We start from the raw sequence: 27,677 nt of genomic DNA on the forward strand, positions 1-27,677 counted from the left end.
TGAAAACCACACATATATATATATATATATATATATATATATATATATATATATATATATGCGATTTTGCACACCCATGCCGCCCTGTAGCAGTATTTCTGCTATAGGGCAGTCAGAAAGCGGTTACAGAAGCAGTTTGTGTTACGGTGCTGCGTTACTTTAATTGACAATTGCACGGTCATGCAACGCTGCACCAAAATGCAATTTGCGTCCTTTTTTCCCCACGAATTGAGCTTTTTTCTGTGCTATTTGATCGCCTGTGCGTTTTTTAATTTTTTTTCTATAAAAAAAAAAGGCTGACAATTTTGACAAAAAAACTATATTTTGCACTTTTTGCTATAAAACATGTCCAGTAAAAAAATTTTAAAATCAAATTTCTTCATAAATTTAGGCCAAAATGTATTCTGCAACATGTCTTTGCTAAAAAAAAAAAATCCCAATACGTGTAAATGGTTTACGTGAAAGTTATAGTGTATACAAATGGCGGTATAGATACTGGAAATTTTTTTTTATGTATACGAATAATGGCGATCAGCGACTTAGGGCAGAACTGCGGCAGAAATTCTGACACTGGGGGGGGGGGGAAACTGACTTGGGGTCACTGACATCCCAAGTGAAACCAATACAGTGATCAGTGCAAAAAATAAACACTGACACTGTACTAATGGCAGTGGGGAGGAAGGGGTTAATATTGCAAGGCAATCAAAGGGTTAACTGTTTGAGGGGAGTGTTTCACTAGGGGGCGGGGTGTGTTCTTCACTTTAAGCACACTGATCCGGAAGGCTGGGCTCAGCAATCCGTAACTGTGTGCTCAAATTGACAGGGAGGAGAGCTGCAGTGTAAACACTGCAGCCATTCTCTCTGTCAAAGATTGCCGGTAATCGCCGGGCTCCGGCAGGTAATCACCGGCCGGGACCCGGTGACTGACACCTGCGGCCACGATCGGCGGCGCGGGTAGGGCGGTCGCATGCCTCCCGCGCGCCCCATACCTGAAATGCAAAATCACGTGTGTGTGTGTGTGTATATATATATTTATGTGATTTTGCGCAGCGGTGCCGCCCTGCCATAGTATATGTACTGTGGCTGGGTGGCAGTGGTTAAAGACCTCCTTTCTTTTTCCGAAAACAGTAGAATGATGGGCCTTACAAAAAAAAAACTGTTTTGTTTTGTCTGTCCATGGCACATTCTCCCAAGAGGATTTTGACTGCCTCAGATCTGTTTTGGCAACCTCCGATGTGGCTTTTTTGTTTCTATGTCAGCAGTGGGGTCCTCCTGGGTCTCCTTTTCATTCAAATAGCGACGTATAGGGTGAGCTGACACAGTTGTGCCCTGTGCCTGAAGCGCAGCTTGAATTAGTCTGGAAGTTGATCAAGGTTCTTTATTCACCATTTGAACAATCCTTAGTTGCAATCTTTGATTAGGTTTTTCTCTTTCGTCCACTTCCAGGGAGATTAACTACAGTGCCATGGGCTGTTAACTTCTTGACAATGTTGCGTACAGTGGACACAGGAACATTAAGATCTCTGGAGATGGGCTTGTAACCTTGAGTGCTTTTCCACAATTTTTGTTCCCAAATCCTCAGACAATTCTTTGCTGCTCTTTCTCTTCTCCATGCTCCATGTGGCACACAGAGAGACACAACGGAAAAGTTCAGTCAGTTTCTTACCGTTTTAACTGGTTGTCGGTGTGATTTCTATATTCTTAGCACCTCTTAATTGATACAAGTGAGTTTATTTACAAATTACAGGAGCATCACAAACTTGGAATATAATTATTCCTTACAATTTTGAGAAGGTGCCAATGATTTTGTCCAGTCCATTTTTGGAGTTTGGGGTGTCAGATTTGGCTTTTTGTTTTTTCACTTTTTTATATCATACCAATACAAACAAAAAAAATAAATACGAGAATGCCTAAACATTTGTAATTGCAACAATTTTCTGGGTGATGTGGTGTACTATATGACAGAAATGCAGGGGTACCAACATTTTGGGCCTTGACTATACACCTTATGTCATGAATGTGGTGGTCTGGATATTATACACCTGATGTCATGAATGTTGTGGTCTGGATATTATACACCTGATGTCATGAATGTGGTGGTCTGGATATTATACACCTTATGTCATGAATGTGGTGGTCTGGATATTATACACCTGATGTCATGAATGTGGTGGTCTGGATATTATACACCTGATGTCATGAATGTGGTGGTCTGGATATTATACACCTGATGTCATGAATGTGGTGGTCTGGATATTATACACCTGATGTCATGAATGTGGTGGTCTGGATATTATACACCTGATGTCATGAATGTGGTGGTCTGGATATTATACACCTGATGTCATGAATGTGGTGGTCTGGATATTATACACCTGATGTCATGAATGTGGTGGTCTGGATATTATACACCTGATGTCATGAATGTGGTGGTCTGGATATTATACACCTGATGTCATGAATGTGGTGGTCTGGATATTATACACCTGATGTCATGAATGTGGTGGTCTGGATATTATACACCTGATGTCATGAATGTGGTGGTCTGGATATTATACACCTGATGTCATGAATGTGGTGGTCTGGATATTATACACCTGATGTCATGAATGTGGTGGTCTGGATACTATACACCTGATGTCATGAACGTTGGCATTGAGCAATATGATTTCCATCCTCTGAAGGTACCACAGGATCCGACTTGGAGTGCTGAGCCTAATCCAAAATCACAGGTAAATGTTATTTGTTTTACGATCACCTTTTGTCTTCTTTTTTTTTTTAAATAGAGTTTATAGAGGCTGAATTCCAGGTATGGCAATTTTTACATAGCTGACATGTGCCATCCCTGTGGATCACCATAATAGGCACCACTATCATAGTGATTGTCATTATCTTCCGAATCCAATGCCGAGTGGTTGACCTTATGCATTGTAAACACAGGAGGTCACTTGCTTGCTTGGCACAAGTGCTGTTTAGGGAAAACTGCATTTTCTGAATTTTTCTCTGTTTGGCCGAGGTGGAGATCATGACATCACTGCCCTGCCTCTCCACCTTGTCTAGTCAGAGAATTTGTTGCATTCATTGAGAAAATGCAAAGTGTTCCCTGAAAGGCATTGGTGCAGGGTGAGTGACCTCCAGTGTTCACAATGCAGCAGGGCAGTCGCTCTGCACAGGGTCTGGGAGCTAGTGGAGGTCACTGGAGTAGCGGTGCCTATTACAATAACTTCCACCTTCCAAAGGGATCCCACCAGTATGCCATGCATACTTGCATTAGTCCAAACTAGACTACGTAAAAATTGCCATACCTGAACTTCTGCTTTAAGTTTAGTGGTTTTTGTTTTTGCTATGCAGCACCAGGGACGTCACTTAAAGAGGAACTTCTGTCTTAAAAAAATAAGTCAGCAGATAGAAATACTGTATTTTTAAAAATCAGGTACTTGCCAGTGCCTGGATTCCAGCACTGTCTTCTTTGGATCCAAGCATGGCGGCCACAAAGCACAGGTTTAAACGGCCATATTAATCTCTATTGTGCTGCATACAGATGCGTGCAGAACATACATCTAAACACTGCATTTTTAACAGCCCTGCGAAAGGAGCCTAAGGGTTTACAGCCACTTTACCTCTATTGCTTTCACACTTGGACGAACAAGCTCCTATGTGATATCATTAGGTAGGTGATGCGGGTGCCAGATTCTCCTAATGGAGACATCAGCGGTCTATCAGACCCCTAATGTCTCCAACTGACCAACCACAGGTGTGCTCAATCAATTGTTCACCTGGCTTTCTAGCTTAGATTTTGTCAGCTCTGAACTGAGCTGAGTACTTCTGGCTCACACTTAAGCAAAGGAGATTTTCAAGACATTAGATGTTGTGGTCCCAGAGCATCCTATTGCTGGATTGGTGGTGTTTACATAGTTGAGGTTGAATAAAGACACCAGTCTATTCAGTTCAACCTCTGATATTGTGTGTGTTTAAGTCACAACCATTTCCCATATCCCTGTATATTGCATTTGCTAAGATGCCCATCTAAAAGGTTTCTTTAAATTATCAACACTCCCCGCTGAAACCACCAACTGTGGAAGGAAGTTCCACATCCTTACGGCTATAACAGTAAAGAACCCCATACGCAGTTTGTCGTTAAACCACTTTCTCCTTCAACCTCATTGAATAGCCACATGCCTTCTTAAGCAGCCACCTTAGTTCTGGTTTAATTTTTCCAACTGTCATTTCATGTCTTGTGCAATTGGGCATTCTTTTAGCACAGAGTTACCACCCACTGAGTGGATAGTAGTTGAAAGATTTGTAATCCTTTTTGTGTGACCCGTGCCTGTTTTATAATTTTTGACTGTTTAACTTGGCCACAGGATCGCTTTAAAGGGATTTTAGCGAATATGGAAGAACTTTTTAAAAACATTCTCTGACTGTCAGCCTGACGTTTGGCTCCAGGGCTTTGAATTACTGACCTGTAACAAGTATATAAGGAATTTTGACACTCTTTTACAACATGCTTGGTTCTGTGACTTAGGGCAAGTACTAATGCAGGCCATAAACGGGTCGTTAGTGGAGCCAGCCCGTCGGCCGTTTTTCACGGATCTTCTCATTTAGTTACCGATATTTTTTTCCCTTTTATTTGATCCTTATATCAGTTCAAGCTAAAAACAGACAAACTCACTATGCAGCCAGATTAGCTCTCCCTTTCAGTCTTGTCTACAAGGTTTAATTGGTTTGGATTGGACTGACACTGTCTGAGTGGAACTTGAACCTCCTATCACATGATTCTGTACTGTGCAGCCTTCTTATATTATGGTGTAGGAAAAAAACTCCACTCTTAACCAGACAAACGCATTGACTCCTGCTGTTCTTCTCTGGGTAACTGCATTTATCTGCTACCTCCACTCTTAACCAGACAAACGCATTGACTCCTGTTAAATTCTCAACAAATGTTGTAATTATATCTGTGTATCTGTTGACTTGTCCTCACCTCTAGGCGCACTCAGGTTTATGACAGTGGCCTGGTTCCTAAGAATCATCCCCCCTATTCATGTGAGCCTTATCAGCTTCTAATTGGGGCGGAGTTGAATGCTCATTTGAGCATCTCCCTATAAATTTAGTTCAGCTCATGGGGGAGATCTCTGATGGGGGGCACAGTCTCTGATGGGGGTGCTGCTTATGATGGAGTGCGGCTTTGAATGAGTGCAGAGCAGTTAAACACAGCAGTTGAACTAAAGCAGGAGAACTCAAGCAGCAGGAAGACACAACAACAGCAAGAAACTCTACTGCATGCTGGACAGACTGCAAGGAAACACCCTGGGAAACATCTCTTACATACCTGAGTCCCACTCCGTGTACCTTTTTATATAATACACCCCTCTTCTGCTCTTCATATTACTATCCTCTGTTCCCAAATCTCGTTTCTTTACCCCTCTGCTCCACCCCAAAACTTGTACATCTACCCCTCATTGCTATCATCTCCCTACTATTGCTTTCATCACCTCCCCAAAATGCCTCTTCCACTCCTCCTTCTCATTTTCCTCTCCTCTGTTCCCAAAATCCATTCACTATATCCCTCTGCTCCTCCCAAACAATTGTATATTGTGCCCTCACTGCTTCCTTCACCCCTCTATGGCACCTACCACCTCCTCCTATTACTCCACTCTCCCACTGACCCCAACACCTCCACTAGTAGTTTCTCATGCTCCTGCACATCCCGCTCCCATGCCACCTTTCTCACCCTTCTCCTCCTCATAACCGCGGGGGACATCTCCCCGAATCCTGGCCCTCCACCACCTCCCTCACCCGCACAAAACCCTCCCGCCTCCACGTCCTGCCGCAACCCCCGCAACTTAGTATCTGTCCCCCTGCTCCCTAAAATCTCCCCCCCGTTTTCATGTGCACTCCTGAACGCCCGATCGGTGTGCAACAAGCTTACCGCCATCCACGACCTCTTTGTTTCCCGCTCCCTCAACCTCCTGGCGATTACGGAAACCTGGATCCAGCCCACTGACTCTACCTCCCCTGCTGCACTCTCCTACGGCGGTCTCACCTGGACCCACTCACCCAGGCCCAACGGTCGTAAAGGTGGTGGGGTTGGCCTGCTCCTGTCACCGCTGAGCACCTTCCGAATCCTCCCAAACCCCCCCTCCCTATCCTTCTCCTCCTTCGAGGCCCACTGCGTCCGACTATTCTCCCCAACCCCCCTGAAGATTGCTGTGATATACCGGCCTCCTGGATCCATACCCTGCTTCCTGGAAGACTTCTCCTCCTGGCTACCCTTCTTCCTCTCCTCTGAGCTACCCACTATCATCCTTGGGGATTTCAACATCCCTGTCAACCTCGTCAACCCGGACACAGCCCGTCTCCTCCACTTAACCTCCTCCTTTGCACTTGCACAGTGCATACAATCCACCACCCACTCCGACGGTAATATCCTTGATCTTGTCTTCTCCAACCGCTGCGCTCCCCACAACCTCACTAACACCCCCTTCCCTCTCTCTGACCACAACCTGATTACCTTCTCTATCTCCTCATCCTCCAACGCCTACCCCTCCAAATGTCACACTACTACCAGCCGTAACCTCCGCAACCTTAACCCTGCCTCCCTCCATTCCGCAGTTGATCAACTCCATGACCGCATCCTCCCCCTGTCCTGCCCCGACTTGGCTATGACCGCCTACAACAATGCGCTGTCAACAGCCCTTGACTCACTAGCGCCTTTAACCACACGCAACATCAGACCCCGACCGCTCCAGCCCTGGCAGACTGATCACACCAAAACCCTCAAACGACACAGTCGTGCCCTGGAGCGACTATGGCGCAAAACCAAATCCCAACAAGCCTTCACCCGATACAAATCTGCCTTCCACACCTACACCTCCTCCCTCCATACTGCCAAACAAGCCTACTTCCTGACCCTCATCAAGGCCCTCTCCTCCAATCCTCGCCGACTCTTCTCCACCTTCAACTCTCTACTATCGCCACCCCCACCTCCACCCAGCACCTCACTCACTGCCCTTGAGATTGCCAATCACTTCAAAAACAAGATTGACACAATTCGCAAGGACATTGCCGCAACTCGCACGCCTTCTCAACCCGTCCCCTCTCACACAGCTACCCCCTCATCCCCCCTCCCCCTCGACATAACCCACAGGGACTTCGTCGCTGCTCAAACTCCCTCCAACCCCCTTCCCCCTCACTCAGCTACCCCCTCTACACCCCTCTCCCACGGCCCCACCACTGCTCTGACCTCCTCTCCCACCCCACCCTACATTCCTCATACTGAAGCTCCCCCAACACTCCGCACCTTTGACCTTACTACCATCGAAGAAGTCTCCAAAATCCTCTCTGATGCCCGCCTCACCACCTGCCCCCTTGACCCTATCCCCTCACAACTCCTACAACCTCCCTCCCCCTCCATCCTACGCTCCCTCACCCACATCTTCAATCTCTCCCTCTCCTCCGGCACTTTCCCTTCCCCTCTGAAACATGCACACATCACCCCCATACTTAAAAAGCCCTCCCTGGACCCCAATGACCCGAACAACCTCAGACCCATCTCCCTACTCCCATTTACATCTAAACTCCTCGAGCGCCTAGTCTACGCCCGCCTATGCTCTCACCTCAACGACAACAACCTCCTCGATCCCCTACAGTCCGGCTTCCGTCCCCTACACTCCACCGAAACTGCCTTACTCAAACTCTCCAACAACCTGCTAACCGCCAAAGCTAATGGCCACTATTCAGTGCTCCTACTCCTTGACCTCTCTGCGGCCTTCAACACAGTCGACCACCCCCTCCTCCTCAAAAAACTACACTCCCTCGGCCTCAGAGATTCTGCTCTCTCCTGGCTCTCATCCTACCTGTCACAACGCTCTTTCAGCGTTACCTATAATGCCACCACCTCCCTCTCACTCCCCCTCTCTGTTGGGGTCCCTCAAGGCTCTGTCCTCGGGCCCCTTCTCTTCTCCATCTACACCTCCTCCCTTGGCCAACTCATACACTCTCACGGCTTCAACTACCACCTCTATGCCGACGACACACAAATCTATCTCTCAACCCCCCACCTCACCCCCTCGGTCTCCGCCCGAATCACACACCTGTTGAGCGACATATCAGACTGGATGTCGCTCCACTTCCTTAAATTGAACCTCTCCAAAACCGAGTTTCTTGTCTTCCCTCCAGCCCGGACACCACCCCCCATTGACTTCTCCATTATGTCCAACAACGCCACCATCAAACCCGCCCCGCAGGCCAGAGTACTTGGTGTCATTTTGGACTCCAACCTATCCTTCCAGCCCCAAGTCCACTCTTTAACAAACTCGTGCAGACTCCACCTCCGCAACATCGCCAAAATCCGCACGTTCCTAACTCCAGAAACCACTAAACAGCTCATCCACTCCCTCATCATATCACGACTCGACTACTGCAACTCCCTCCTCACTGGCCTGCCTCGCCGCTGGCTATCCCCGCTTCAGTCCATCCTGAATACGGCTGCCAGACTCATTCACCTTTCCAACCGCTCCGTTTCCGCCACCCCCCTCTGCCAATCCCTCCACTGGCTTCCGATTGCGCAACGGATCAAATTCAAAATCCTAACGATGACGTACAAAGCTGTCCACCATACTGCCCCGAACTACATCACTGACCTAATATCCAAGTACCGCCCAGCACGCACACTCCGCTCCTCACAAGACCTCCTTCTCTCTAGTTCCCTGGTCTCCTCCTCCCATGCCCGCCTCCAGGACTTCTCCAGGGTGTCACCCATCCTCTGGAACTCCCTGCCCCAACCCATCAGATTATCACCTACTCTCCTCTCCTTTAGGCGCACCCTGAAAACCCATCTCTTCAGGGAAGCCTACCCCGCCCCCTGCTAACTTGCCGACCTCCTCCACTCTTCCTACCACTCCATCCCCCACAGCTATCTCCTCCTGTGCCACCATCCCCTCCCTCCTAGATTGTAAGCTTGAAAGAGCAGGGCCCTCGATCCCCTCATGTTTTGCATTGTATTGGTATTGTTCTGTCACATGTTCTGTCCCCCTTTGTAATGTACAGCGCTGAGCGAACTATTGGCGCTTTATAAATACTGTATAATAATAATAATAATAATAATTTAGTTTAATCCGTCATGCTGGAAAATCCTCGAAAAATGGCCGTTTTTTGTGGACATTGGTGGCAGCATTGGCAACAGGGCTGACCGATTTTTCGTTTATCGGCCAAAAATTTGGCCGATGAACGGCCCGTCTATGGCCTGCCTTAGGGCAGACGAAGCCATGCAACCAGCATTTTCCTCAGGAGACTAGCACTGGCAATCATTATCAAACCATCCTGTTATTTTGTCTGAATGGGCAAAGTACAAGTTAACATTAATGTGGTTCTTTTACTTGTTGAAAAGAGGTACAAAGACAATTTACATCAGTTCAACGGGTTTTGTAAACAATTGGATCAGTACAAATAGACAGGATTGTAGCATACCACATTGGAATTGGCTGTGCTCCCCAGTTTATCAGACTACAAACATATAGAGCAGACAACCTTAAACAAGAAGGGGCCTTCTAATCACACCATATAGTGTATGCAAACTAGCCAGTAGGCGTAGAAAGTTAAAGAAGGCATAAAAAGAAGCATCACAAGAAAGGTCACAGGTATAATTAGCCAGTGAGGGCCTAACTGGTGTCAGACCTGAGGAGTGGGCTATAAGTGGCGGTATCATATGGCATCGGGATTATAGTCATCTGCGGGAGTGTGAGTAAAAATGGGGATTCCCCAGCCTGGTAGAGATAGTTGGTAGTAGTCAGCAGAAAAGAAGAACCAAAAAAGAGAGAATAGCAGCCAAAAGAGAAGGAAAGTGAGGGGAAAAGGGAACCCCAGAGGCTTGTATCCTAATTAGCATGTTTTGTAATGTGTAATTCAAAGTTCTGGAGAACACACCATTAACTGGAAAGGTGAGAAGTGATCAAGCCAAGGCTGCCAGGTGTGCAAAATGTTATTGTGTGTATCATTCAGAATCGCCATGAGTATTTCAGTAATCGTTGTACTTTGTACACTATTCTTTAAACACTAAAGTGTTTGTAAAGGCTAAAGTTTGTTTTTTAGTTTTATTTTACCTTAACCACTTTGCCTCTAAGGCTTGGTTCACAACTATGCTTTTTGCTTTTGATCCGTTTTATAATGCTTATTGCATTGTGCTTTGAGTTTTTACACACTGCGTTTTTGACCTTTTTTTGTTAAAGTGGAAATTTTTTCATTGCTGGGCAGAAAAAAAATGCAAAACGCACTACATGCATTTCATCAGTTTCTCCATTGAAATCTATTGTAGCAAAAAACACTGCATTTTGCATTAAAAAGTCCCTGGCCCTTTCCTAAAATGCAGCAGCTCAAGAAAAGCATAGATGTCTCATAGGAAATCATGTTAAATGGATTGTAATGCGTTTCTGCAAAAAGCACTAAAAATCGCGTTGGTGTGAACCAGCTGTCACAGCTGTTCACCCGCTATGGACCAGAGCATTGTTTACATTTCTGCTATAGACCAGTTTATTCAGAAATACTGTATTAATGTTACTAAAGATAACAGGGAAATATATATATAGTTTATTTTTCAAGGGCGAGCGTGACTTTCTTTTCATGATATTGTCTTGCAACAATCATTTTTTTCCCCCCGCAATTCTTAGACAATAACAATGCAACAAGGCTAAACAACACACACTTTTTCTTTTTTTGAGCAGTGTTAGTTTACAAATAGTGTTTCTGCACATAAAATCTGCACATTTTATTCTGTAATTTGTCCTGGGTAAAATTACACTAAAATGTATGGTTCTGGTACAAAGCTTTGCAAAGCTATTTACAAATGAGATTTTTCTTTTCCAATTGAATGCTCTTTTTAATGGAAAATGTATAAATGTTAAATGTGTAAAACAAATTTTAATGAACAAAACAAAAAAGGTATAGTATTAATAGTTCATAGAAACATACAACACATCAGCAAGAAAATAAGTTGGAGAGAAAGAGACTAAGGAGTTAGAGTAAACTAAGGGTTAATAAGGGGTAAAACAGAGGAACATTTATATTTTAACTGGTTCCGCCCCGCCCTATAGCAGAGATACTGCTAGAGTGGCACAGGTGCACAAAATCGTGTGTGTGTATGTATGTGTATATATATCTATATATATAATATGTGTGTGTATGTGATTTTTCAGTTACGGGTAGGGGGCACGTGTGCTGTGCGTGCTTCCTACCCGCGCTGCCATTCGTGGCTTCGGCTGTCAATCACCTGGTCCCGGCCAGTGATTACTCGCAGGCACCCGGTGATCGCCGAGTATCTCTGATAGGGGAGAGACCTGTGTATAAACAACACATCTCTTTCCTGTCAGTACCTACGCACTGCTTTGTACAAAGCTGTGTGCTTACAGTGAAACACAGCCCACTTAGTAAAACAGCACACAATTAACCCTTTGATCACCCCACATTAACCCCTTTCTGCCCCGTGCTTTTTATTAGCACTGATCACTGTATTGGTGTCACTGGGGATGTCGGTGATACCAAATCAGTTTCCCTCCAGTGTCAGAATGCCTGCCACAGTCCCACAATAAGTCGCTGACTGCCACCATTACTTGTTAAGAAAAAAAAAAAAATTCCAGTATATTTACCGCCATTTGTAAACTTTCACGTAAACCAATTAATTTACATGTATTGGGATTTTTTTTTTTTTTTTAGCAAAGACATAGCCGAATACATTTTGGACTAAATTTGACAAAATTAATTTTTTTTTTTTTTACTGGACATGTTTAATAGCAAAAAGTAAAAAATATTGTTTCTCAAAATTGTCGGTCTGTTTTTGTTTATAGCGCTAAAAAAAAAACACACAGGCAATCAAATACCACTGAAAGAAAGCTCTATTTGTGGGGAAAAAGGACGTAAATTTAATTTGGGTGCAGTGTTGCATGACCACGTAATTGTCTGTTAAAATAACTCCGTGCCATAACGCAAAAAATGGCCTGGTTAGAAAGGGGGGTAAATTCTCTGGAGGACAAGTGGTTAACCTTATCTGTAGATGTAAATTTATCCCTTTAATCTGCAGATGAATAAACAGATACAAAAGAAACATGTTACATTATATATCTTTGGTGTGATGCAGTGTTGTTTAGAAACACTGAGAGCTGATTTACACGTGTGGTGCAGATTCAACCTCAGGTTTCACAGCTAATTGACACAGTACAGTGTTCAGGTCAGGATTTTATCATGTTCACACATGTGCTGTTTAATCACACAGGACTATTTCAATCGGCAATGAATCCGCACTGCTAGTGCACTGAACATGTGAACAGGCACCATAGGAAGCAATGTTATTTCACATGTTATGCAGATTGGATGCAGTTTAAACCACATCCAATACACATATATGTGAATCGGCACTGATTCAGTGCTATTTTTTTTTACAGCTAGAGCTGGCTACTCCTTATCTGAGTATACTGTAATGTTGCTTAATCACAGCTAACAATTATGGTATACTGCAGGGGGGTGTATTGTCCCAGAAGCAGAGCGGAGACTGGACCTGCTAGGTAAAAGAACCCCCACTTACCTGGCTACTCTTTTGAGCCAGTGTTGTGGCCGAAAGCAGCATCGCTGCTCTCGCCTCACCAGCAGAGGCAGCAGCAGGAACCATTGGCTTCTGCTGCTCTCAGTCAAATCCTGTGAGGGGCAGAGCCATACTGTGTGTGTGTCTATGAACACACATAGCCCAGCTCGGGGGGCAAGTCCACACATCTGCTCCCATAGCAATCTCTTGATTTCAGGGCAGACACAGAAGAAGACGTACTCCCCAGCACACGTCCGTTACTCACGGTAAGGTCCCGGTCTCTTTCGCTCGGGACCTTTCCCGATCATGTGACGACACATCATGGCGGTCATATGATCCCTAAACCCCACCTCCCAAAACTCTTAAAGGGCCGGGAGGCGCCGGTGTAAAGGGGTTAAGAAGCCTGTTGGACTGTGGCACAGTACAAATGTGCTGATACTAGAAAGTAGAGACTTGACTATGCAGCTACACAGTCCAGTCAGCAAGTGTTCAGGAAGGGATATGCTCTGGACCAGTCTGTCCTATATGGGAGGGGTGCCTGGATTACAATATTGGCCTCATTAGAAGATCTTTGACAGTAAAATGTACCTATATATGTATTACAACAGTATATTAAACTGCCTGTTGTAAGTTTAAAGCGAAAATGACCTTTTAGTTTTAATCTACAGCCAACTGTTATACAAACAAAAATTATAATGTCCTTTATAGCAAAGTAATTTCCACAGTTCTGCTTTTGCATAGGAAACTATTTTAAGTTCAACTGAACTTTCAGTTTAAATCAGCCAATAATATTGCAGGTGCAGCAAAATAAAAGGTTTATAAACTCTTATAGTTTATTTTCTGTAGAAAGTAACATCAGCCTGAATAGATGAACTTGTCCTCTGCAGAGAAGGACCCTTTCTCTCTGTGTGGGTGCAGCAGTATCCCTACAGAAGGCATGAGCTTTGCAGGATGAAGAGTACTAGCTCCAACTCTGCAGAGGGAGTGACGGACCTCTGCAGAGACCATTACTTCCATAGTCATTCTCTGCAACATATTGGCAAGAAAGGCTTTTCTGCTCAGGCTTTGGCCACTTTCTAAAGCAGCAGTTCTCAACCTGTGGGTCGCGACCCCTTTGGGGGTCGAACGACCATTTCACAGGGGTCGCCTAAGACCATCGGAACACACATATTTCCGATGGTCTTAGGAACCGAGACACCGCTCCTCTATCTGTGTGGGTGGGATGACATGCTGCCCCTGTCACCTGGCCACACCTCCGGGATCACTCAACAGCTCCGCCTCCTCGCCGCTGATTGGCCACCGGAACTGTAGCTCAGGAGAGGCACACAGGCGGCCAATCACCGGCGAGGAGGTGGAGCTTGGAGAGGAGGAGCCGAGCGGCAGCGCGCGTGGATCAAAGAAGATCGAGGGAGCTGCCGGAGCGAGTGAAGAGCGGCCAGAGAAGGAAGACAGCTGACAGGTAAGTGCAAATTTTGCTGCTGCAGCCAGGTATGCTGGCTGTAGATGGGAGAAAGCCCAGGCTGGAACAGGGGTCAGCAAGGTAAGTATCATTGGTGTCAGTGGGAGGAATAGTGCCCCATCATTTATGTCACTAATACCAACGATGGGGCACTATTCCTCCCCCCACTGACACCAATGGTGGGGCACTATTCCTCCCCCCGCAAAATTACAGTTATGAAGTAGCAACGAAAATAATTTTATGGTTGGGGGTCACCACAACGAGGAACTGTATTAAGGGGTTGCGGCGTTAGAAAGGTTGAGAACCACTGTTCTAAAGGAAACAATATAAGACTTTGTACACCTTTTGTTTTGAGGCATCTGGACTGTTCCAACTGAAAATTAATTTGCGCTTTGAGGCTCCATGCATACTAGCATTTTTTTTTTAAGCTAGAAAAAAACAAGGGTAATAAGTGTTTTTACAGTACATGTGGGGCCCCCCAAAAGCAAGTAGCGTTTTTTTTTCCAGATGGAAAAAATATTTCTGCTCCTAGCCGCTGAAGCTCAAAAAGCACTAATAGCCTAAAGCAGTGTGCATGGACACATAGGATAACACTATAGCTAGTGTGCATGGAGCCTGCAGTAGATTTAAACCACCAGTAAAATGTTGGGTCCCTAATGGCTTTTGCCATAATGTGCTAGTGTATGTAGCATATTAGCACAATAAGGCAGACTATCACTGAAAAGTGATCCCAGAGCTTTCTAAGATGCACATATAAACCTTTTTGTAAATCTCCCAGTGAATACCCAATAAATAATCAATCAAATATTCAATAAATAAATCTTCAATCAATATGTGCACAATTCATTAATCCATAATGTGTCCAATGAAGTAGAGATCTCAAATGTGTCCAGTAAAGTCCAAAAATCCAAACGGAAGAATTTGAATCTATAATAATTCGTGAAGACCTCAAAAGAAAACAATCTATAGTGCATTACCTTCAAAATTATCCATAAACCCACTCCAATCCGTGCAAAACAAAAAGCACTCCAAACTGTGTTATTCGTGCAAACACACAAAAAAAAAAAACTATGAATAATAGATTATATAATTATTAAATACTACATCTGTGAATACTCCAAAATAGTGAGCACTCCATGTCCACTCTAATACTGTGTACACTCTGTGATCCAACCAAAAGGGATCCCTTCAGATGACGTCTGGATGTGATGAAACGCGTTAGAGGAAGTGACGTCTTAAGACGCACGCTAACCGGAAGTGTCTCCACGGCCATTTTGTTGGTTATCAATACACGAGTTCTTACCCTTGTTTGGAGTGCTGTATCAGAGCCACAAGAGGAGCTGGAAGTTGGTTACCTAGATGTAAGTTTTTGAATAAAATTGTCCCTATACTTGCATATCCGTAAGTCTTCTTGTCTTTATGAAGATGTTGGAGGATCAACCCTTGAGGTGAAGGAATTGGAAGATATCATTCTTGAGATATAGGTTATGCATATGATCACTCACAGAGGGTAATAGTATTTAGTAATTATTTTGGTTGGATCACAGAGTGTACACAGTATTAGAGTGGACATGGAGTGCTCACGATTTTGGAGTATTCACGGATGTAAGTATTTAATAATTATATAATCTATTATTCATAGTTTGGTTTTGTTTTTTGTGTGTTTGCACAAATAACACAGTTTGGAGTGCTTTTTGTTTTGTACGGATTGGAGTCGGTTTATGGATAATTTTGAAGTTAATGCACTATAGATTGTTTGTTTTCTTTTGAGGTTTTCACGGATTATTATAGATTCAAATTCTTCCTATTGGATTAAGTTTAGATTTTGGATTTTTGGACTTTACTGGACACATTTGAGATCTCTACTTCATTGGACACATTATGGATTAATGAATTGTGCACATATTGATTGAAGGTTTTTTATTTATTTATTGAATATTTGATTATTGGGTATTCACTGGGAGATTTACAAAAAGGTTTATATATGCTATATTTACCTTCTAGGGAGAAAGTGTGACTCTTTGGTGGGGTTTTTGTAAGAGGTTATTTATTTTATATAATTTCTAAAATGTACAGCTTTGTTTACACATGGAGGAAAGAGCTGACAGTCTCTAAAAAAGAAAAAAAAAAAGCCTGCATGTGAGCATTTTTTTTTACAGTGGTTCACAGTACTTGGATTTTCATCTTAAAGTGGAGCTCCACCCCAAAGGAGAAGTTCCCCTTTAAGGACTGCTGCCCCACTCCCCATCAGTTTGACGGGTACCCGCTCTGATCGCCTAGGCGATCAGGTGTCCTCCCTCCCTTTAGTCTTTTGAGATATGTGACAGGTCACAGAAGACTACAGGGGCATTCATGCAGCACTACTCGTGCATGTGCAATCGGCACCCGACCCCACACTAAAGATACCGGCCTCCTGGAAGACAGGAGGGCTAGTGAAACGGGCTGCGGGGGACACACCACGGGATAGGTAAGTGGCTGGTTTTTTTTAAGTCAGCAGCTACAGTTTGCTGACTTATTTTTTGAAAGGGTGAGTGGAACTTTGCTGTAAGATATCTGCCAAGGCAGCTGCATATTTCAAGAGCACAATTTTCCCTACTGAGAAGACTAGAACGGATCATAAGATTATACTAGGAAGCTGATTCCACTGGGTTCTTGCTTTTTGGAGTTCATAGACAGATGTATTTACAAGTTTGAATTTGCAATAGCTTATTCCTTGCAGTGAATATAGTCAACATAGAGATCTGTTTCTCTCCTCTCACCCAACAACATTAGCCTCACATTAGAAGAACACTGTTAAGGTTTTCACACAGGCTCCGCTACTTGCAATTACCATCATACATGACCAGTCACTAAATGTACAGCACCAATTACTTTGCCCAGTTGTCATATTGTCAATCCATGTCACATAAGCCAGTATCAGTCAGTTTTCACAACATATCTCTGCAAATTCCAATAAAGGCATTTTCATAACTTTTTTTGTGCCATTACCAGGACTGCCATGCCACTCCGGAGGTCATTGATCACCTAGAGAGGTTAGCCCTTGTAGACTTCCGTAACCAAGAGGGAGTACAGCGCTTACAGAGTGCAATTAATTTTGCAAAGCAGCTCCACAGTGTGAACACTGATGGCATAGAGCCACTTGCCTCTGTGTTAGAGGATAGGTAAGCAACAACAGCTCTATTGGGATGCTTGTTTCATGTACATAATTACTTTATCTAGTTTTCTTTTTTATAGGGCATTGTATATAAGAAGTGATACAGTTACATCTGGCAGTTGCTCCGAAATTCTACTTCAGAATGCTAGCTCAGTAGTTGAAGATTATTTTGTAGCGCCTCCAGGTAAAAAACTTGATTGAGCATTTTGCCATATTAAAATATATATGTTATATATGCTAATATTGTTTGTTATACCAACAGGAAATATTCCCTTACCACAGAAGGAAATTAACTATGTATCCTCCAAAGGAGATGACATAGAATTTGCAAAAGTGGACTGAAGGGGGGGGGGGGGGGAAGGCAAAGAAAACACCTTTTGGAAATCTCACTGTTTTATTAGGACAGCTACAGATGTTTACTTATTTAACTGAAACACTTTCATAATAAAAAGGAAAAAAAAAAAAAAAAAACACATACAAACTTGATTGAGGATTAAAAGTTATTTCAAAATAATAAGATCTAACAAATTGAGGGGGGACAGGTCTATATATAAAGGACAAACATGTACCTTCCCTTATGTTTGCCCCAGTGCCACAACATTCCACATTTTTGTTTTTTTTTATACCCCATAGAGCTATCATTCACTGTCACTGCACACTTATGCAAAGAGCATCAGATCAGGCACAATACCGTCTGTTGCCTTAAAAGATGACAGAACGTAAAAGAAAACAAGTACATCTGATGCAAAGATCACACTTTCCTTTAAAAAAGAAAAAAAAAAAAAAAAAATATAGGGGCAGAAATAATGGTATAAAAGATAATGAACTCCATCAGTTGTGGAATGTAAGAGCAGATGGTCTTCAGAATTGATTTTATAGAAAGTGTCCCTGTGTGGCAGCTCAGTACTGTCGGAAGGGGGAGGCATAACGAGGAGAACGACGACTTTGATAGGGAGAATCACGGCCTCTAGAACGGGATCTGGATCGTGAGTAACTGGCATTTCTTTCTGCACAGACACGAATATAAGAGGTTTCACCCTAAGAGAGAAAAATAAGGTTATGCATGGTCAACAGCATGCATTTGTTTTGTTTTATGGTAACACAAGCACCACTTACTTCATGAGACCGAAATTTAGTGTCATCCAGTTTCCTCAAAGCATATTCCATGTCTTCTTTGCGTATAAATTCCACTATTCCCATTCCATCTTTGTGTACATCAGCATAACAGACATCTCCTGCTTCTCTCATATGATCCTTCAAATCCTGCCAGCTTCCTGATGGAGGAAGACCTAGAGTGGAGATATAAAATAGCTGGTCTTTAATTCACAAAAACTCCACATTCATAGTATTCTATGTATAATATATAAAAGTAAACCAGGCATGGAGGGGGGAAAAAAAAAAAAAAAAAAAGGGGGGGGGGGGGAGGCCATTTGACCTCTGCAAATACTAGTTGCCTGCCTGTATTCATGTCAGAAAAGCCAGAAGACAGCATATGCAAATAAGTCCCAGCTCAGCAACCCAAGTACCAAAGCAAAGGATATGATATCAGGCATGTTACAAAAGGAAAGGTCAAGAATGACATCTTACATATTTCACAATGTACTTTAACAAAGTGTGTGTGTGTGTGTGTACATATATATATATATATATATATGTATATATATATATATATATCACACATACACTGATTAAATAGGCTTCACAAATTTTATACCATTAGGCCAGGAAGTGACATTATCCTAAACTGTGCCACAGACAGCAATTCAAACACTATAGGATTAAATTGTTCCCCCATGTGTGGGCCTTCCTTACTTCTTGTCAAGTCAGTAAAACAGGAAGTAAGAGCAAATCTCTCCTGTGGGAACAGATCCAGTCCCGCTTTTCAATCTGGCTCAGGAACTGTGCCAGGAATACATGGAATGCCAAGCTATACCAGAATGCTGCCTTGCAGCTTACTATCACTCACTAAACCGCAGGACAGAAAGGAGACCACCAATGAAAACCTCCCTGAAGTCAGCTGTCTGGGGGCTACAAAAACCTGGCTTCCTCACACCAAGAAAATAGCTAGTGAGCCACCAACATCCACTGCTACCTGATCTCTTACCCTCCTCTGAGACTTCAAGTCACTAGCCCATACCATGCATGCACATCTGACTTTCCTGATTCACATGCTTATTCCAGGTCAGCATCAAAGTTTTAAAGCAATAGAAACAAGTAATTGCAATATACTGCAGAGTTCATTACAACCTGCCTGGGTATTTCTCTCATTCCAGCTTTTGTGTGGAGGGTCAGCCAAACAGATGCAGCCACTGTAAAAGGTGCCTGCTGAATATAATAGGCAGGAGGAGGGAGGGAAGGGGAGAGAAAAAAAAAACCGACCGCCACCGCTCTCTGGCTGTGAGAACTCAGTGATCAGCGGTCATGTGATCGCTGGGTTCTCACACTTAGAGCTGGGAGGGGAGAGATGCAGCATCAGACCAATGCTGCATCCACCTAGGCAAGTATAATTTGGAGGGGGGTGAAGAGACCATACTTCTCTTTTAAAGAGTATGTAAACCCAAGATTTAATATTCCTAATATGTGTATGCTGTTCCATGTACTAGTATGAAAAAGTATCCTGTCCTCGTATTGCTTCCTTTGTGTGAAATCCTTGATGTTCCTGCCAGTCCCTCTGCTTTCCTATTTAAATAAAAAAACAAAAAAAACTGACCACACTAAGCAAGACAGCACAGCGTGATCAGTTCTCCAGCTAAACTGGGAACGCAGTCTGTGTTCCTCCAATGATGAGACTTGTCCTGACACACTTACCCCCTGCACAGCCTTTCACTGGGAAGTTCAGTGTATTGCTGTTTCTCCTCCCCCAGCTCTTATGCAACAAGAACAGAAGATACATTATAAAAAAAAAAAAATTAATATCTGTACAAGTGTTTTACCTTTCATTTCTATTTTAAATTGAATGGGTTGTTGTACAAAGTGAGGGTTTACATATACTTTATCATTCAGAAAAAATTAGTGGCATACATTAGACATATTTGTGTTAGAAAGTAAAACGTATGTCCAACTGGCTGGCTGTAGGTGCCACTTCTCTGTTTCCTTCCTTCATTGTAAAACACAATGGATTTGCCATACTGGACAAAACATGAACAGTTGTGTACAGGCACCAGATTATATCTGACATAAAGCAAACTATCTAACCAGTTCTCTTTGAAAGTGACCAAATAATTGTAAACAATGTCCCACAGTGAAGGAACTGCCCATGTTCCTCCAGACAGTAGCCAACAAGTCCCTGTTTTATTTTCCAATCTTATCTGGAACCATTCAATAGAGTTAAGGTGTAAATAACAGGTCTACTCAAAAAAGTTTAGTTTTGGATAAGAGAAAAAGTTAAAGCCGCTATTAGGCTGCATTCACACTTGACTTTATTTCTAACTCCTGCCAAATGCCCAACAGCATTTGGGAAGCGTTAACACTCCCCAAACGCCTATGCGCATTTTGAGGCATTTGCAAAGTGTTAAAAATGCCTATAATGACTTTCAATGATATTAACTCTGCAAATCCTGCCAGGGGTTTGAGGAGAGTCACCATAGACTTGAATGGGAGGCTTCAACTCCTGACTTGTCATGAGGCATCAGATTTGCCACAACGCAAACGCTTCAATGTGAACAGCACTATGTGCTGCCATGTGCAGAATTTTCATAGGCATTTGAGAAGTGTTAAAACAGCTTCCCAAATGCCTGTCTGACGCCTGCTGACAAAGCTAGTGTGAACATAGCCTTAGGCTTTCAATTCTGTGCATCTCCACTGAAGTGATTTCCTTTACTTCTTGTCCCAGGTCGCATCAGTAGCTGGTTCAGGAAGTAAAGAAAAATCTCCACACAGGGTCAGACAGCTGCAAAAGCCCAAAGCAGTTTTAACCTTTAGCAAAAAAAAGTGAAAGTTTACAGAAGTTAATTTCCTCAGTAATTTAGTTTTTTTTTGCATTTGGAATCCAAGTTTTAGGGCAGGCTAACAAATGAAAACTTTTGCATTTCAATGCATTGCTACTCAAAAACATTGGAATGCAAAACCTGCTGTGCCTGAATCGCAATAGGACTTGCTGCACCCAGAGAAACAGGAAGAAAAATAGGTCATCACATGGCCTCAGCAGGATAACTTCCTGTCCCACTCCTGTTGAGCTAAGCGATGATCAGCCATTCATCATGAAGCTTTGTAGTCTATGAATGACTACAAAACTTCCTCTTATTGGCCAAAGTGAAGAGATGGGTTGATGACATATTGATCTCTGACTTAGCCAATCAGAAGAAGCTTTGTAGTAATTCATAGCATACAAAGCACCCTGGTGAATGGCTGGCCAGGGCTTAGCCCAATTTGATTTTGTTCCAGGAGTGGGATGGTAAGTTATCCTGCTGCGAGAACAGAGTGCTGTATATTAAATGTAGCTGAGGCTACATACAGTTTATGCAGTTCTCCCAGCCGCTGCATCGGTTAGTGGAGGTAATAGTTCCTTTGGACCAGCTTGATCCAAACAAACCATTTAAACTTCACTACAAGCAGAAGATCAGATGTAAAACAGTAAAAGCTTTAAAACAAGCACTTGCTGACCCCCCTTTCCAACTACTTGTACTGTGAAGTAATTCATTTGCAAAGATAACAGACTTAGGGTTCAGTTGGTATTGTGCACACAGGCATATTGTGGAATAGAACATAAATACGCCCAGAAGCCACAAGTATTGTGTCCAACAAATTGTACATGGATATACCCAGATCCAAGTGTAACCATAGGTATAGATGTAAGGCCCTGACCGCAGAAGGCCAGTGCCCAGGGTGCATGCCTGGAAGTGTAGCTACATCTAAGCTTGGATCTGCATATACCCACATAAAGCCATATCGTGCAAGTCCTTTGTACAGGAGGCAGTAATGCAACACCAATGGTTCCCAGGTGGCAAAATACAGATGTGTTCTATGCTAGATGACCTAATATGCCACATGCATGAGCCCTAACAGCACCTGTTGTGAGCGCTGCATGGATTCCACAAAAAACAAAAGGGTAAATGAGATCTGATTTAATTGCCTCTTGTGAAACTGAAAATGAATGTCTCCACACTGCCTTTAGATACAGAGGTGAATGAGGGCTTTTTTTTTTTAAAGTTATTCTACTGTTTGATCAGAAAAGATTCAGGTATATGAATATAATGGTACACATCATTATGTAGTTTTACTTTTGAAACAAACCTGTGTCCAGACTATGCAGAGTAAAGAATAAGTCTGGTCTAAACCTATCTAGGCTTAAAGGGATAGTTCACCTTCACCAATGAACTGCTTATGCAGGTAAGGGGCATCTATGGTTAAAGAGCAAACTGTGTCTCTCTGATTAAAATTGAATAATGCCTTTGCTATAGGCCATTTATGTACCTCATGAAGCCTGACTGCAATACTCCAAGGATGTTGTCAAGTAAGTGATGCCTAGTCATTACGGCTCACCCCCATCATCACAGGAGTTAGCTTTTTCTCTGATTCAGATCCCCTCACATGCTCGCTCTCCCCTGATGTAGTAGCTCTGAGCTCAGTGTCTGAGAGCTCACTCCTGTGATGGAGAGGAGCAGTAATGATTAGGCCTCACTTAGCAACATTCTGAAGTATTTAGCAACATCCTGGGAGTATTCCAGTCAAGCTTCAGGAGGTAGGTAAATGGCCTACATCTATAGCAATTCAACTTTGTCAGAGCTGCAGGGTTTGCTTTTATCTACAGACACCCCTTATCTGCACAGGCAAACTATCCCTTTAAACCTGCTCTGAATCCCATTCTAAGCCCAATACCAACTATCTTGTAAAGGAAAGATATGTGTATACTTACCTAATCTAAGGGTGCTCTGGTCATGTGATCGGGTCCTAGAGGCAGCTTTAGAGTAGAGTGAGGGACAGTGGACAACGGATGCCCCACAGTAAGTCTGAGGGATGTCAGACTCTGCAGCTGTTGTCACTGCTCTTGCCACTCCCCTAAAGACATCTGCTAGGGAGAAAACATGCCTTAGATAAGGTATACATATCTTCCTTTACATGGTAGTTAGCATAAGGCTTAGAACGGGGGTGGGAGTGGGTTTAGGATTAGATCAGACTTCCACTTTAAAGTGTTACTAAACCCAGGACCCTGCATTCACAATATCAGGTCTTCCACAGTACATAGGGCATGAAAATGCAATTATTTTAGTAAATATAAACTGCTAAATATCTTTTTTCATTAGCAGTTAGAGCAATCTTGTAACTTCTATCAGTGTCCAGTTGAGCACTGGTTAAAGCTTGTAGGAGTTTTCATTCTCTTCTGACTGTCCTATGAGGCTGCATGACACCTGACCTCTGCCTAGACTGAGCCGATCACAGGCACCCTCCCAAAGAAAAAAAAAACTCTAGCCATACACACTAAACTGAGCATGTACAGAATGACTTCTAGAGTTCTGTACCATCAGCAGATGGATTGGGGACTGTGGAAGAAGGGAAAGATCAGAGAAGACAGGATCAAACAGCCTTTTTTATACAATGTGGAAGATTAACCCCTTAGGTTCCACAGTGAGTATAACAAGCATGCTTTACTGCATATACAGACTGATTTTGCTGTTGTGGGTTTAGTAACACTTTAATGCTTTATTCTGAAGTCTGGGCACAGGTTCACTGTAAATGTAAGGCCTCATTCACACCATGTGCAGAAAAACTGATGGAAACTGATGGAAAGATTTCACTTGCAGGGACATCGCACATTGACATTAGTTTTATACATGCTGCAGATTCCTGCACAAAAAAAAAAAACCTGCACGTGATACTAGTGTTGCGGTGTGACCAGGGCACACAGAGATCAATTGATTTTGTTGTGCCCATGCAGAAAAACAGACGTCTCTGCACCACGGTGTAAAGGAGCCCTTAGCCCGGGTTCACACTGATGCAGTGTGGAATTCGCACTGGTTTCTGTACCGTATTATAATTGCACCCCCTTCATGTGAACCGCTGTGGGTGTGTATTTTAAAGCGTTACTAAACCCACAATAGTCTGTATGTGCAGTAAAGCATGCTTGTTATACTCACTGTGGCACCTAAGGGGTTAATCCTCTGCATTGTGTAAAAAGGCTGTTTGATCCTGTCTTCTCTGCCCCTCCTCTTGTTCAAATGTCCATGGTGATAAGACAGAGTGAACCCGTAACCCTTCTGCACATGCTAGAGGTTTTTTTTTTTTTTCCTTTGGGGGAGTACACGTGATCAGCACAGGGCCAATCAGTACTGTCCAGACAGAGGTCAGGGGTTCTGGATCCTCCTAGAGCAGAAAGAAAACTCCTCCTACAAGCTTTAACGTGTGCTCAGCTGGACACTGATAGACGTCACACGACTGCTCCAACTGCTGATGAGAAAAGGTATTTAGCAGTTAATATTTACTAAAATAAATTGCACTTCATTGTTGTGTACGGTGGGAGACCAGATGTAGTGAATGCAGGGTCCTGGGTTTAGTAACACTTTAATTCTGTGCATCTGAGGCTGCAAAGATAGACATTAAAGACTGTGTGCAGAATTGTAGGTGTGATCATATTCTGGTGACAAAAAAAAAAAAAAAAAAAAAAAAGGGTCCTGCACTTTCTTGGTGTGGATGTGATGCGATTTGAGCTATACAAAATGTAGGCTCAAACTGCACCTCACAGAACTCGCATGTGATTTGCACAGGAATGCGGTGTAGTCCCTGGATGATTCACATGCGATATGCAGCACCGCATCAGTGTGAACCCAGGCTTAAACAACACAATGAGATCTGTACCATTAGAGCCAAAAGGCACCACGGGCAATTCTTGAGTTTGATCATCGGTGCCATTGAGTATCATAGGACTTGGCCTATGTAACGTGTAAACAGAGCAGTACACAAAGAGGTGAATATAGGGGGTACTAACCCTCCACTGTGGGGGACTTCCTGAAGTGTAGTGTGTCTCTCTCTGGGAGGCCAGATCTGAAGTCATCAGTACAAGCAAGGAACAGACGGAGATGAAGGCTGATCTCTCCCAGGCTTTCAGTCTGCCATGTCTGTGGTCAGCTCCTTTGTGTGCCGAGGACACGGATCTGATGCGATCCCCGATCTCCTGCCATTGATTGGACAGCTGTGATCAGAGGGCTGTTCTCAGGCCTACACAGCACATACCTGATACAAGGACCCGGTACTCCGATCTCCGGGATGGGGGGCCGTTCCTTCCTCGAGGTCCGCCATAACCGCCCCCGGGCCCTCTATTAGATCGCGGGAACTCCACCCGTAACCGACAAGAGCCGAACTCGTACCCGTTCCGTCCGAACACGGCATCTTCCGCATCCCTGGGAGAAGAAGGCAGAGCTGAGACACGGAGCCGCACATGGGAGGGAGACACACAGCCCCACATGGAAGGAAGGGAGGCAGGCAGTCCCCTCCCCCAGCGCCTCTCCCGCCATCGCCGACTACAAACTCCCCATGTGCGCCCTTCATCACAAAGAGCCGGCCCTACCGCCCCGCCACCGGAGTCCACACCCAGGCCTGCCCTGCTCCCCCCTCACCTCGGATCCTGGAAGCTGATGAAGGCGAACGGAGCGGCGGCACCGCCGCGGTTCTTTAACTCGATGGTGCGGATCCGGCCGTAGCGGTGGAAGAGCTCCTCCAGCTCCTTTTCCCGCACATCGGACGGCAGATTCCCTACGTAGATCCGCCCATCCCCGGAGCTCCGTCCGCTCTCACGCTCCCAGCTAGACATCCTTACGCTTCCTGTGACCGGCCGCGCAGAGCACGGCGGGAGAGCACCGGATGTAGCTGAGAGCGGAAGTGCTGGCGAGGGCGCGCGTTAAAGTGGGATGTGGCGGCGGGAGCGAGACTGGGGAGGAAGAATGTTACAAAGACACTGGCCGGAGGCTGAGGGGAGACTGGGAACCAGTTTATCCACCTGTGCTGGTTGTCTTGAGGGGGCGGGCACACAAAGGGTCGGTTTTCCGGCGATTATAGGAGGGCCATTCCTAAAATGTTGGCTGGCTCAGTTTCAGGCTTTGCATGGAAAAGCAATTCTTGCGGCCATCTTTGAATAAAAAAGAAAGCCATACAAACATTTGGGAGCGATGTGGAAAAATGCTAACCAACACCTTATCGTCTGGACCGTTTTTGATCATACCGGTGGGGTCCCTGTTAAAACTGAAGATCCCAAATCCCATAGGAATGTACTGAAGTGTCCTTGCACACGATGCGGTATCCTGAGTTTTCCCATGAAGTCCAGTAAGATCACCAGCATGTACCAACAGCTGGGATTTAAGATTTTTTAAATTTTTTTTCCCCAATGTGCATTTTTAAAAATCTGATACCGTGAGGCTCTAATTTTAGTGGATCGTGCAATGTTCTTTTTAATTTCTATCAGGATCTTTGTCCACGTGCTTGCTGTAATCCAGAGAAGTCAAGGGAAACTACATTTTTGAGCTGTGTTTTTGTTCGCAGTACCAAAGTGGGTAGATCAGAATGACTGACAGGCATGGAAGGAGAGTTAAGAAACATCAGCTTCGGTGTTTATCAAAGCGTGTTTTCTATCAAGCAACTCCCAGGCTGTGTAGGAGCTCCCTACAGCACATGAAAATGTGCAGGCATCATAAATATCTGGTATTGCATCGATTTTTCAATAAAATGTGAGTTCTGACCACTGATGATTACTATTTAAGGTTCACTGCACTGGTGACAGGACTTCTATTCTGAGGAACAGAAATAACTGCTTTGGTGAGGAGGCTCTGCAGCATTCCCATCTGTGATGGAGCAACACCGCACTCATCTAGCTAGTGAACCTGGTATTTTCACTACATGCCATGACAGCACACCTGAGAGACTGCCCACCTACAAGGAAAATTAAATAGAATTAATAAATTAAGCATAATCCAGCACACCTTCAGTAATTTCCTGTCCCTCGTAAGGGCAAGATCAAAGTGAGTACCATAGTGGGGGCAAGATCAAAGTGAGTACAGCCATAGTGGGGGCAAGATCAAAGTGAGTACAGCCATAGTGGGGGCAAGGTCGAAGTGAGTACAGCCATGGCGGGGGCAAGGTCGGAGTGAGTACAGCCATGGCGGGGGCAAGATCAAAGTGAGTACAGCCATGGCGGGGGCAAGATCAAAGTGAGTACAGCCATGGAAGGGACAAGATCAAAGCGAGTACAGCCATGGCGGGGACAAGATCAAGGCGGGGACAAGATCAAAGCGAGTACAGCCATGGTGGGGACAAGATCAAAGCGAGTACAGCCATGGCGGGGATAAGATCAAAGCGAGTACAGCCATGGTGGGGCAAGATCGGAGTGAGTACAGCCATGGAAGGGGCAAGATCAAAGTGAGTACATCCATGGCGGGGCAAGATCGGAGTGAGTACAGCCATGGCGGGCAAGATCGGAGTGAGTACAGCCATGGAAGAGGCAAGACTGGAGTGAGTACAGCTATGGAACACTGGACTTTTTCAGTGACTGCAGTTCAGGCTTCTTCCCTGTA

The 27,677-nt window shown here is 44.2% G+C and overlaps 2 protein-coding genes across 2 annotated transcripts in view; one reads left to right on the top strand and one right to left on the bottom strand.

The window, feature by feature from the left end:
• GATC (glutamyl-tRNA amidotransferase subunit C) overlaps window positions 1-17,667 on the top strand; it is a 27,679-nt gene extending 10,012 nt beyond the window's left edge. The window contains exons 2-5 of the mRNA XM_089653290.1: window positions 2,685-2,732; window positions 17,019-17,188; window positions 17,262-17,365; window positions 17,444-17,667. Coding sequence (XP_089509416.1) covers window positions 2,685-2,732; window positions 17,019-17,188; window positions 17,262-17,365; window positions 17,444-17,523 — 402 coding nt within the window. The 3' untranslated portion in view covers window positions 17,524-17,667. The remainder of the gene's footprint in view (window positions 1-2,684; window positions 2,733-17,018; window positions 17,189-17,261; window positions 17,366-17,443) is intronic.
• SRSF9 (serine and arginine rich splicing factor 9) lies at window positions 17,557-25,977 on the bottom strand. Its single transcript, XM_089653289.1, has 4 exons — window positions 25,731-25,977; window positions 25,348-25,514; window positions 18,298-18,470; window positions 17,557-18,219 (listed from the first exon to the last, which is right to left on the bottom strand). Exons 1-4 carry the CDS (start codon window positions 25,922-25,924, stop codon window positions 18,082-18,084), a joined length of 672 nt encoding a protein of 223 aa, XP_089509415.1. The 5' UTR covers window positions 25,925-25,977; the 3' UTR covers window positions 17,557-18,081.
• Between the last annotated feature and the right edge of the window lie 1,700 nt (window positions 25,978-27,677).

The sequence above is a fragment of the Staurois parvus genome, unplaced genomic scaffold (assembly GCF_062004578.1).
Source record: "Staurois parvus isolate SC_StPar_1 unplaced genomic scaffold, SC_StPar_1.0 ptg000704l, whole genome shotgun sequence".
Classification (NCBI taxonomy): Eukaryota; Metazoa; Chordata; class Amphibia; order Anura; family Ranidae; genus Staurois; species Staurois parvus.

Bases quoted from the DNA above. Each gene is read 5' to 3' on its own strand.
- SRSF9 (XM_089653289.1), bottom strand. From the start codon at position 25,924: ATGTCTAGCTGGGAGCGTGAGAGCGGACGGAGCTCCGGGGATGGGCGG. The intron at 25,515-25,730 runs GTGAGGGGGGAG...TTCTTCTCCCAG, and splicing joins ATCAGCTTCCAGGATCCGAG to GGATGCGGAAGATGCCGTGT. The intron at 18,220-18,297 runs GTAAGTGGTGCT...TTTCTCTCTTAG, and splicing joins CTAAATTTCGGTCTCATGAA to GGTGAAACCTCTTATATTCG.